The sequence below is a fragment of the Salvia hispanica genome, chromosome 2 (assembly GCF_023119035.1).
Source record: "Salvia hispanica cultivar TCC Black 2014 chromosome 2, UniMelb_Shisp_WGS_1.0, whole genome shotgun sequence".
NCBI classification, from domain to species: domain Eukaryota; kingdom Viridiplantae; phylum Streptophyta; class Magnoliopsida; order Lamiales; family Lamiaceae; genus Salvia; species Salvia hispanica.
Window position 1 is genome coordinate 38,680,792 of NC_062966.1, and position 13,381 is coordinate 38,694,172.

The 13,381-nt window shown below is 38.6% G+C and overlaps 2 protein-coding genes across 2 annotated transcripts; both read left to right on the plus strand.

Moving 5' to 3' along the window:
- Positions 1–835: 835 nt before the first annotated feature.
- Positions 836–1,702, plus strand: LOC125206983. Its single transcript, XM_048106191.1, has one exon. The coding sequence runs from the start codon at positions 836–838 to the stop codon at positions 1,625–1,627; it is 792 nt and encodes a 263-aa protein (XP_047962148.1). The 3' UTR covers positions 1,628–1,702.
- Positions 1,703–11,869: 10,167 nt separating this feature from the next.
- On the plus strand, positions 11,870–13,095 carry LOC125206984. The gene is made up of 3 exons (XM_048106192.1): positions 11,870–12,657; positions 12,743–12,890; positions 13,060–13,095. Exons 1-3 carry the CDS (start codon positions 11,870–11,872, stop codon positions 13,093–13,095), a joined length of 972 nt encoding a protein of 323 aa, XP_047962149.1.
- Positions 13,096–13,381: the final 286 nt, after the last annotated feature.

Below are 13,381 nucleotides of genomic sequence, written 5' to 3' on the forward strand. Positions count from 1 at the left end.
CCGAAGATGATGAGCAGAGTAGCAGCACAATGGTACATCATCCGAGTCACCCTCATCATCAACTCTTATTTCTGAGGAGAAGTTGTTCCTTCAAGTGCGATGCTTGCGGCACCACACACGCCAAAGGGAGTTCCTACACTTGCACCGCACCAGCATGTGAGTATTGGATCCATGAGAGATGCGCTTCCTGGCCTCATACCATTGAAAGGGAAGAACACCATCACTCCCTCTCTCTCTCTCTTTTCATGTCCCTCCTCAATATATCATATATAGATACCGTTGTGATGTCTGCGTAAAAAGATTAGTAACCAAACATTGGGTGTATCATTGTGAGCTTTGCAGCTATGTTGTCCATCTAAGCTGTCCTTCAACAAAACACTTCCCATCACTAGGTATAATCAACACTCTTGTCTCATCCATATCTTTCTTTAAAAATGTTGGTTTATACTATATATGTTGAAATGTGTGTTTTTGTTGCATTACATGTAGAGAGAAAGGGATTTTGGAGTTTCCAATAAGTGATGTGGGAGAGGACCTAATTGGAGCTTTTCTAAGGAGACAAGGAGTTGATACACATAAAAATTCACTCATCCTTGATCATCAAGATGATGTTGATTATAAGTTCCACCATCACAAACTCACATTAGTCTCCTCCTCATCATCATCATTTCAAGAAGAAGAAGAAGAAGAAGATAGTGATGATGATGACGAGGAAGACTACTCTTGTAGAAAATCGGAGTTAATATGTGATGGGTGCATTACTCCGATACTTGTGAAACAAGCACCATCATCATCTTCTTCAGGTAGTAAAAATAGTAAAGATTGCTACTACTACATGAGATGTAGCATAAGATCATGCAAATACTATCTTCACTTGGAGTGTTTCCAATTGCCACCTCAGCTCTCATCTCTTCCTCTCATCCACCAACATGATCACAGCCTTGTCCTTCGATCCGGTGACATACTTAAACCATGGCAGTGGCAACGCTGCAGCATCTGCAATATCAATACGAATGGTCTGTATTATGCCTGTGTAAAATGCAAAATATTCAATGTAGATATAAAGTGCGCTTCTATGCCAGACACTATATATCACGCAGCTCACCCTTCACACCCACTCAACCTTCTCCCCTCGAGTCAATATTTCGAGTCATGTGATGCCTGTAATGATAGTCTCATCTTGTTCGGTGGTAAAAGCTATGCATGCGGCACCTGTGATTTCATGGTGCACCTTCGCTGTGCGGGGCTGCCTGCATCAACCACCAGCCGTAGATGGGACAAACACCACCCGCTGCTTTTAACGCATGACGCCACTCTAAACCGTCCAGGTGATTTCTACTGCGATCAGTGCGAGACGAAAATGAATCCAAAGAGTTGGATGTATCACTGCCGCGCGTGTGATGTATCCTTCCATCCTAAATGCTTTTCAACTACATCCGGCCGGTTTAGAAACATCAAGTTTGGTCAAAAATATGAGATCGTCGGAGCTCACTGCCACGCGCTTACCTATCAAATTCTCACTACAAAACGCTATTGCAACTTTTGTGGTGAGAATAAACATGAAGACCATGGATTTTTACTGTGCATTATGCATGTTCTTCCTTTGTTTCAACCTCTGCGGTTATAGAGGCATTCAGCCCATAGATTGAAAAAGAATAAGCTCAATGTGTATCTCTTTCTTCTTATATGCTTATGTTTAATTCAATCATGATTGTGTCTTGTATTTAAATGAATTCTCTCAAGTATTCGCTCTTACTTTACTCCTTTACACTTTAGTTATTTATTTTTCCCTTCATCCGCCAATAAATGCCACAAGTTGACCTGGTACGAGTTTTAAGAAATGTGAAAAAAATTAATGGAAAAAATTGGTTGAATAATAAATGTGAGTAAGATGAGTTAGTGGAGTGTAGACTCCATTACCAAAAGTAGTAAATAGTAAAATGTGAAAAGTATTGGCTAACAACGGGAGTACTCTTTCCGTCTTAAGGTAGTTGAGACATTTCTTTTGGAACGAGAATTAAGAAATTTGGGTGTTAAAAGTTAGAAAGGAGAGAGTTTCTATCCAAAAAAGGTGATGACTCAACTAATTTTGGTCAAACTAAAAATGAATACGACTAAAATACTAGGGGCGCATGAGTATTATTTTTCTAAACTGAGTGCAAAATAGAAAATAATTGGTGGACAATCTATTCATTAGATTTTTTGCCTAAATTAATAATCCACAATATGGAGTAATAAATATGTGCAATGATGGCTTATCCAACTTTCAGACTCTTCATAGCTGTAAGAATACTACTTTGAGCTGAATTCAAAGAGAAAAGTAAAAGATAAAAGACAAAATTTCAGGAAAGCAAAAGAGCATACAAAACTTGGAATTATTTCATTTTAATTCTTTTATAAGTATGTGTATGTTAAGGGTTTTCTTCCCCCTAACGGAATCGGTCAGCAACGTGCTTGACCGAAACGATTGCCGGCGCCCTTGGATGGGTCGGCGGCGAGGAACAGATGCTGTGCGCGGGGTTTTCCCCGTCGGGCAGCGCTGTATCGAGAATTTGAGAATTTACTTGTCTCACAAGATTTAGGGCACAAAACGTGTGTTTATTAAATTTATGAATGAATGATCAAATAACACACACCCTATTTATAGACTAAGGACCCTAGGGTTGGTTCGACTCCTAATCCTAATTCATCTCGGGAAAGAACCAACAAAGAAAACCCGAAACGGAGCTTATAATTACGCTCGACTCAACGCAAAAACAAATAAAACAAATAACGAAAATAAATAACAAAAATAAGTAAATAACCAAAAAGAACGAGTCCTACGTCGAAACTACTTCGGGGTGTAGTCCCCGAACCTGACCGGCTGCCGGAGTTGCCTCTTGGCCTTTGACTTCGCGATGGACGGTTGGGGGTCCGGTCTAACTTCTACCTCTTCCGTCCGTCCTGCCTCCGGTTGCTGATCTACTGCCACCGGCTGCTCCTGTGGCAGTGGGAGCGTATCAGAGTACGATGTGGTGGATCTTTCAGTTTATTTTGTTCGTTGTTTTTGCTTTGTCCTTATTGTAGATACTCCATGTCACATTAATTGAGTCAGATTTCTTTTCTTTTCTTTTCTTTTTTTAATTCGCTTCCAGCTCATTAATGTGAAAAGGCACAAGGTGAAATTCGAAAGAAAAAGGAGATTCTTGGAGAGAAATACTTTGATTATTATGATATACTTTTTTAAATTTGCTTAGATGGGATGCTCTCTATGATTCAATTGTCGGTCTAGTAAATATTTACATAACTCAAAAGTCTGCTAATATAGTACTAGTATATCCTAAAAAATCAATGAATTATGGTTAAACTGTAGTTTGTTCCGTAACTATAAAAATGACTTATAAAATAGTAATGAATTCTAACATTTCCTCAATTTTCCCATAATGTTACATGCGCTATATCAACAATATATTATAACTAGAAATAAAAATATTTCGTCATGAGAAAATTATAAAAAAAATGTGTTAAATTAGTGACTTTCACGGGCCAATTTTTAAAGTTGTGGTAAATTATTCCAAGGACAGAGTCAGAGTGGGATGTTATATTGTCTAGACTATAGATAAGTAGATTTATTGCACAGGAAAGATTAAAAAAAAAGACCTAAGAAATTATGATGACTCAAAGGGGGTGGATTCATTTGTATAAAACCTTATATTTACATATGTATATGTTCTTTGAAAACAAAAATATGGAAGAAATTCATGTTGAACTCATAAGTGGTACAAATTTAAATTTGAAATCTCATAAAATTTGTCGATTTCGTAATAACATAAAAGCACAATAGATCCAATATTAGTTACATCAATATGCATCTTCTATTTCATCACCATGATTTTACACATACCAACTAATATAACAATACATTAAGACGCAAAAAAATACTTGCAACTGCAAATTCAATCTCTACCCTTCTCCTACTCACCACTGTTGATTACTTTGATGGATAACTATTTAACGAAAGGCCCATGACCGGAATAGCAAAAGAAGCTTCTAGAAGCATGCGTTGCTGAAATGACTCAATTGTCCCGCTCCCTTCGATCATATCCTTCTCTAAATCTTTATAATAACTCTTCAAATTTTTTGAGCATGCTCAAATACTTGAGCTTCAGCCACTTGAGGCTCCACCGGAAGGAGGAGGCGGAGTGGCGGCGTTGGCTGAGGCTTTTTTGGTTGATGAGTTCAGTTTTTTAACACATTTTTTTTTTGGTGGAGTGAAATTTGAAGAGAGAGAATGGTTGACTAATGTCTAATTAGAAGTTGCATTGAACAACTTTTGCATCTATATATATATAAGGTACGTATTAAGGAGAAATTTTGGTGGCGTGACATTATTACGTTACATGTATACATCTAACGTGACATTTAGAATATGGTGAGCAATAAAATACAAAGCCAATACTACAAGATAATCAGAGATAAAACACAAGCAAAACAAATCATGGGCCCCCATTTACATCCATTCCAAACCAAGCCCATTAGCTCAAGATTGAAATCCAAAACCAAGCCCAAACAAGAGAAGAAACCTCTAATTTTGCAGGACAATGGAATGGATATGCAAATATGCAATGGCAACTTAAATCACTAGTTAGATATTAAAAAATTAAAATACTTTGTGCATAATCAATAGTTATGTTTTGTTTTGTTTATCTCTCATACTTAAAACCAGGTATATTGGTAATGGGTGAAGGGAGTAATAAGCACCAACAACCCCAATAGCTAACTAAGGATTATAAACTAAATTTAAATCTCAATAATGGAGTAAAGACAGTTCCACACAAAACTAACAAGAACAAAGCGAGAAGAAATATGCTTCTTTCATTTCAGTTTTCAAGAGATAGACTCTTAAGAGACTGTATGGAACGGTATAATATACACCTCAACAAGACAAACATTGACATAGCATATATGCTTCTGAAAAGTATAGTAATTCGGAAATATGAATACAAAAATTAATATATAATGCAAAAACACATGTTTAAAGTTGCGATTTGCTAAGGTCATCATAAAACTGTCCTCATCGTTGCGCTTGCTGAGGATAACGGAAACTTTAAAAGATATTTCTTCTTCTCCTTGTAATTCCTCTTGTTCCTTGACCATTCTCTTCGCACTTAGCACTAATTGTTCCCAGCAATGATATATTCTCACGGATTTCAGTGTCGGAATTTCACCAAGTTCTGCAGGGAACTCCTTCAAAGGTACCTCGGAAACACTAAGGTGCTCGAGGCATGGGAAGTGAGAGCTCTCCGTCATCCACCATACCAAGCCACTACAGAAGCCAAGTTCCAAATTTTTGAGACTGGGGAACTGGCCTTCCACTGTTTCCCATTTGCCTTTTGTGAAATTTCCATGAGAGAACTTGAGCTTTTGAAGAAGGGGTAATGCACTTGCCTTTTCCAATACGTCTTCAAATCTATTTGTATACATCGAAAGAGTCAGGCTCTTAAGAGAGTGTGGAAAGGTAAGCTTTTGCAACAAATCCCTCCTACCATGGCCATTGCAGCTGAGAGATTCAAGCTTTTGCAGACGTTCGATGTTGTGGAGACAATAGTCCTCATCATCACCAGAATCAATCCCCTCATGTATCATGAAAAATAGTCCCAGTTTTTTTATATTGGGAATTCACAAACCATCATCTCATCACACCTGAAATTCCTTACTCCTTTGAGGGTTTGTAGATTCTCCATGATCACAATCTTGTCACTCGGAGGATCTAGGATATTCAATCCTACAGGGGAATAGAACCTAACATGCCTAAGTTGAGACATGTTCCAAATTTCAACCGGTGCATTCATGTTTATATTCATGAATAGTGGAGAATGAAGAATTAATGTCTGAAGGCTCCAGAGGAGATTGATTGAAGAAGGAAGTTGGGAACCTTCTTTATGACAAACAGCAAGAAACCTCAAATTAACCAACTCGAACAATTCTCTCAGGGAATACTCATGTCCCATTGGATGGGAAAATATGCCGTATGCTTGCAATGTCCTCAACAATCTTAAATTGGGCAACAATTGAACTCTTTCATAATCACTTATATAGGATCGCACATGTGGTGTAGATCTCATGGCATCAAGGACTTCCTTCTTTGAAGTGCTTCTCGGAATAACTACACGACGTTGGCTAGACGTGCCTAGAGGATTATGTTGCCCGACCACATGATAAAACCTCTCCTTTTCAGCTTCTCTCAAGCAAAGGTCCCTCAACAAATCATGGATTTTCAAGTACTTCATGCTTCCAGTTCTCCCGAACTCGTGAACAAGAATTAGATTTCTCGCAACCAATTCATCTAAGTACTCTTTAACTATTGTTTCCAAACTTTTTCCATTTACTGGTTTTACAAATCCTTCAGAAACCCATAGCTTGATGAGTGTTGAGACTCGAATTTTACTATCCTCCTCAAACATTCCCATATGTACAAAGCACGGCTTAAGATAAACTGGCAAATGGTTGTAGCTCAACTTCAGTATTTTCAAGCAATGCTTATCATTTTCCAAATTCACTAGTGAACTTATGCTTCCCCTAATAGATTCCCAACATTCCTTGGTTTGTTCCAATTTTTCAAGAAGGCCTCCCATCACAACAATCGATAATGGAAGTCCTCTGCAACCCTCCACAATTTTCTTTCCAATTTTCTCCAATTCTAAAGGACAACTTTTCCCCTTAAACACAATTTTGCTAAACATATTCCAACTACTTTCCTCATTCATAAATTCCATTTCAAGGCTATAATTGTTATTCAATTGGGATCCCAAATTTGATAGCCTAGTTGTCACCATTATCCGACTACCATTACCATTGTCAGGAAAATAGAGTTGCATCTTCTCCCATGCCTTTATACTCCACATATCATCCAACACTATTAGATATCTTCTATGTGATAAATATTTGTGGAGTGATAGTCCTATTTCATCTTCTCTCATTTCACTCAACCTTTGTTTATTAGCTTGAGAAAGAATTTCACCAAGAAGTTCTTTTAAGCTAAATTGTTGAGAAATGGTAACCCAAGCACATATATCAAAATGGTCACCTATAGATGGATGTGCATAAACATTTTTGGCAAGAGTAGTCTTACCAATTCCTCCCATCCCTACGATTGGGATGACTTGGCGACTCTGTTCACCATAAATGAGCTTCTCCATGAGTTGAATCATGACATTATCAAACCCCACCATGGTTGTGTTGTTCGGCCTAGAGAAAGAAGATGTTGAGGAACCACCAGAGACTTGTCTATGATCTTTGAGTGCAACGATCTCCATCACTTCTTTCTTGATTAAATCCATGTCTTCTATCACCTTCTGCAAACTCTCATGAATGTCTGCAGATGTTGAGGAATCAGAAGAGGCTGAGACTTGTATCTCTAGCTGATCTTTGACTGCAATGATCTCCATCATGTCTTTCTTGATCATATCCAAATCCATGTCTTTTCTTAAATACGCCTGAGTCTCTGCATATGTTGAGGAATTAGCAGATGGCGAGAGTACTTGTCCCTGCTGCAGCTGATCTTTGAATGCAAAAATCTCCATCACTTCATTCTTAAGCAAATCCACGTCCTCTATGAAATCCATAACGTCAGTCTTGTGATAAAGTGTATAAAATTTGTTATCAGCAAATGCCAAGACTTGTCTCTGCAACTGATCTTTGAATGCAAAAAGCTCCATTACTTCATTCTTGATGAAATCCAAGTGTTGTATCACCTTTACCACAGGCTTATACAAGTCTGCAGAATCTGAGATTTGTCTCTGCAGATGATATTTGAGTGTGAAGATCAAATCCATGTGTTTTTTCACCCTTTTTTCCATCAGTTGAATGTCTTGTCTCATATAGCGCAGAGTATTAGTCAAGTCTGCTGCAGATATCGAGATATCTGAGACTTGTCTCAGCAGCATACGTTCTTTGACTGCAACGATCAAATCCATGTCGTCTATCACGTTCCTCAAAGCCTCGTACAAGACTAACACATCAGGCCGAATTTGATGCACAATATGAGATTCGATAACATCTTCAGCTGCATAAACCGCATCAGCTATGCGCATCTCCAACGGATCTGCTTCATCTCCCTCAGCATAAGGAGACTTGTAACCTTCGAGAAATTCCTGCAAAAACATAACAATTTCAGTCAGAGATTCAACTTGTTTTTTTTCCATGGAAATCGGAGGGGAAGGATGATGCTCGATCTGATGGATGATGTGCATAATAGAAAGCAGAGAAGCATAAGCAGCCATCTCGATTGGTATAATCTTTTTTTTTAGGATGAAAAAAATGATGACAGAGTAAGAAGGAAGAACAGGTGAAAAATGAAAAGGGAGACAAGACGGGTCAGTGACCGTGTAGCTACTGGTGCTGGCGAGTGGATCGTTGCTCCAGAAAGTGACGTTTTCTTCCTCATCCTCAACGATCATGTTATGCATTATGATACATGCATACAAGTCGGCGATTATTGGACGGTGCCAATCACGGGCCGTACCCTTCACTATAGCCCAACATGATTGGAGGACTCCGAATGCGCCCTGCACATCTTTCCGAGCCGCCTCTTGCTTTTTGGCAAACAACTTCCTCCTATCCGTTGTCGGACATGTGATGGTCTTCACGAACACGGGCCATCGAGGGTAGATCCCGTCTGCCAGGTAGTACCCCATAGTGTACCGACGGTAGTTGGCCGTGAACTCTACGGTAGGCGCTCGCCCGGCACACAAGTTGTTGAACAATGGAGACTCGTTCAACACATTGAGGTCGTTGTTCGACCCATCGACTCCAAAGTAGGCATGCCAGATCCACAAACGTTGGTCAGCAACGACCTCCAACACAATCGTTGGATGTGTGCCCGCTAGTGAATGCCCCTCTCCAAGCCATTGGACAATTCTTCCACTGCCAGTGCATACAGTCAATGCTGCCCAGCTTCCCCCCGGAAGCCGTGGGTGTCCTCGTGCATGCGCACCAATCTGCGAACATCGTCGGTCGTTGGCTTTCTCAAGTATGTGTCCTTGAATGCTTCGACCACTGCCCGACAGAATCTAGCTAGGCAATCGCGTCCACTATGCTCGCTCACATGGAGGTACTCATCAAACATATCTGCAGTTGTTCCGTAAGCGAGTTGGCGTAGGGCGGATGTGCATTTCTAAAGTCGATATACTTTGCCGCCCGATAGCATCGACGGTCTGCATAAAGTACGAGTCACGAGCTACAACTGCGTTGACAATGCGCAGGAACACATGCCTTCGCATCCGGAATCGGCGACGGAACATCTTATCACTCCATCGAGGATCTACAGTGAAATAATCCATGAAAAGCTGCAAACCAGCTTGTTCACGGTCTCGACGGATATACATCCGAGTACGTGGTACTCGGACATGTTGCTCATTCCACGCTTGAATAGCAGCTTGATAGCGTTCCACTTCGTTGTTGATTTCTGCTTGGATTGTGGGCATCGCCGTCTCTAACATTCGAGTCATTTGAGCTTCGATTGCTCGTTGACCTTCACGGCGAGGAGGCATTTTTCCAATTTTACTGTGAGAGTGAGTGAGAGAAATGAAGTTGAAGTAATATGAAAATGGATGTAAGAGTGGTATTTATATATAGATTTTCGAATTTTATAAAAAATAATAAATAAATAAATTATGAAGTAGAGTCCCGGTTCGGCCCGAACCCCAAATAACGCCGGGCCGGGACTATCCGCGACACGACCCAACACGTTTAACCCTAGGCCGGGACGGGACTCGGGAGCCGCCCAGGGACGCAACTTTTTCAACCCACTTTCCATTACATTTCTTAAAACTCGTGTGCAGGGTCAAAGTGTGTCAAAATTTGGGGAACGGATATTTGATTTTGGACTAATTTTTATTTTCTCCAGTCGTTAAAATATCCAATCATTTTATTTATCTCAATTCACTCAATAATTATACCTAAAATTTCATGCCACTCAAAAATATGATCATCTCAATAGGACGGAATGAATATTTTCTTCTGTAGTACTTTCTCCGTCCATTATGTAATTTGTACCATTTTAATTTAATGTTTTGCCCAAATTAATACCATTTTTCGCCTACTAAAACTGCTGCAGTTCTAACAATAATTAACAATAATTAGCATTAAACAATTGGAAGGTGCAATGTAAGTGGCATCCAAGATAGAAGGTTACCTTACAAAGTTTTTAAGTCACGCAGCAACTTTTCAATTTTTATGAATTCAATCTCTTATTATCAATTTTCTTTCTTAGTATGAAGCATTTCCTACTCCCATCCTCCATGAAATAATACCAATTGTGATTTTAGGATATTCACAATTTAAACACTCATTACTTTTTTCTATTTTAAATAAATAAATGAGTCTCATAATCTACTAAATTCTTTACCCCGTGGAAATTATATTCCTAACTTTTTTAATCTATTATTTTTGAATTTCTTAAAATTTGTGCAAATCAAAATAAGACTATAAATAAAAGGAAGGAGGGAATGTATCCGAATTTCAAATTTTGGCGCTTTTTTGCTTAGATTCCACTTTCTCGATAATTGATTGTTAATTAGGTATTGCAAATATATTGAGTATGTATTCTCTCATTTTCAAAGTTAATTGATTCGTATTGCTTTCGAGACGTACCAAGTGAAATGATTCATTTCCTCTTCCGGTAAAAATTAACTTCATATTCTTTCGATAAGAATATGAAGGTTGAGTGGTGGAAATGAAAGGGGAAATGAGTTGGAATCTAACATTATACAGTCTAATCCAAGGCCCAATTGCGCTTTGAATCTCTCAATGGCCCAATAGCATTGATGGAAAATCAGTAAAGTAGTAGTGTGAAATAAATAAAGTGAGTAAAATAGATAAATTAGAAGTATTTATTTAATAGTACAATACTAATTTTAGTGAATAAACAAAAGTAAAAAGATAGAGATTATTTTATGTGGATGAAAGAAGTAGTAATAAACAGTCTAAATTATTCCATCATCAATTTATTTTTCCAAATCTTACTATATACAAAAGCGGAATGTTTACTTTTTTGCTTTAAATTGTTGGTTTCTTTTCTCTTTGTTCCTAATCCTCTTATCTTTTTCAATCTTTTTTATAAAAAATGGTTTTTCACTTTTTTTTAAATCGCTCATTATCAAATTAAACGTTATAAAAACACAATTATATGCAAAAAAGCAAAAGGCAATTGGACAAAGAGAAGTCGAAAGAGAAAGAAGATATACATACTTTGCTCCGATTGGAAGTTTCGTACGATTCTCGTATTTAAATAAGATTGGGAGTTTTGTATGATACCATACCGAAAATTGGTAGAAAACCATGAAATGTTTAGTTCATCATGCAGTTTTATTCATTTTTGATTAATTTCTTCACATTATTCCACAACCAAGCTTTTTTTTGTGAAATTGAGTTTGATATTACAGTTGGGAAACAATATATGTATGTTATGGCCGGTGAATTAAACAATGACGTCTATTCATACAAAAAACGTCTTCGTTTGGTTGAAAACATCGGTCATATATTTATTACACATAGATATATTATTTTCATGTCTTAAGATAGTTGTGAAATAACCCAAACTTCATAATTTTTCTGCCAATATTTAACGTTACTGGATAAACCAAAATTTAAGTCGACCGTTGTGGATGTCCTAAATGCAATTGCCTAAAAGCCGACCTTGAGTCTCCCTCCTCACCAATTATAGTATGAGAACAGCAAAAGGCAAAAAAGAAAAAGGGGGAATTTTCCGTTGCTCAAAGTTGTGTTTTACTATATATATGGAGTAGTGTGTATATGTATGTGTTGGTGTGCACACCTCTTAATACACACACAAACACAAGAAGTAAAAAGAAAACACACACACATAAGAATGAGTGAGAAAGTAGAAAATGAGAGAGAAGAGAGGGAGGAAAGAGAGATGGTTGATCATTGGAACCACGAGCATCCACTTACTTTGGTGGAAGCTTCTGGAGCAAGTTTTTGTTATGGGTGTCTAACGTCTTTCAGAAGAGGAGAGAAATGTTATGAATGTAGCCAGAAATGTGAGAATTATGTCCTACTACATGAAGACTGTGTAGAGGCGCCGAGGAAGATCAGACACGCAATGCACCCTCAACACACACTCACTCAACAATCCAGCCTTGATGGAGTGGAAGAAGGCCGCTGTTCAATCTGCCAAATGAATGCCTGGGGAATATTCTACAGATGTACTAGCGCAGAATGTGCGTATATGATGCATATCAGATGCGCACAGGGAAGTGACATGATGTATGGAGCAGAAGATGAGGAGCGCAGCATCATACATCATCCGAGTCACCCCAACCATGAATTGAAGCTGTTTAGGAGGTTTTGTACCTCCAAGTGCGATGCTTGCGGCACCACACATGCCAAAGGGAGTTCCTACACATGCACTGCACCGGCATGTCAGTATTGGATCCATGAGAGATGTGCTTCCTTGCCACAGAATATCCAAAGGGAAGATCATCATCACTCTCTCTCTCTCACTTTTCATGTCCCTCCTCAATATCTCCGATACAACTACCGTTGTGAAGTTTGCAGTAAAAGATTAATATCCAAATATTGGATATATCACTGTGAGCTTTGCAGATATGCTGTCCATCTCACCTGCGCCTTCACCAAATCGCCACACACCACTAGGTACGTATACTCAATAATCTTCTTGTCCCCATACATACCTTTCTTGATTATGTTGAAATGTGTGTTTTTGTTGCGTTGAATGTAGAGAGAAAGGGATTATGGAGTTTCCAATAAATGATGGGGCGGACCTAATTGGAGCTTTTGTAAGGAGACAAGGAGTTGATACACATTCACTCATCCTTGATCATCAAGATGATGTTGATTATGAGTTCCACCATCACAAACTCAGATTAGTCTCCTCATCATCATCATCATTTCAAGAAGAAAATGAAGAAGAAGAAGGAGAAGACGATGATGATGAGGAAGACTACTCTTGTAGAAAATCGGAGTTAATATGTGATGGGTGCATTACTCTGATACTTGTGAAACAAGCACCATCATCATCTTCTTCGTCTTCTACAGGTAGTAAAGAATACAATACTACTACATGAGATGTAGCATAAGATCATGCAAATACTATCTTCACTTGGAGTGTTTCCAATTGCCACCTCAGCTCATTTCTCTTCCTCTCCTCCACAAACACGATCACAGCCTTGTCCTTCGATCCGGTGACATACTTCAACCATGGCAGTGGCAACGATGCAGCATCTGCGATATCGATACGAATGGTCTGTATTATGCCTGTACAAAATGCAAAAGGTTCAAAGTAGATATAAAGTGCGCTTCAATGCCGGACACTATATATCACGCATCTCATCCTCACCATCCCCTCAGCCTTCTCTCC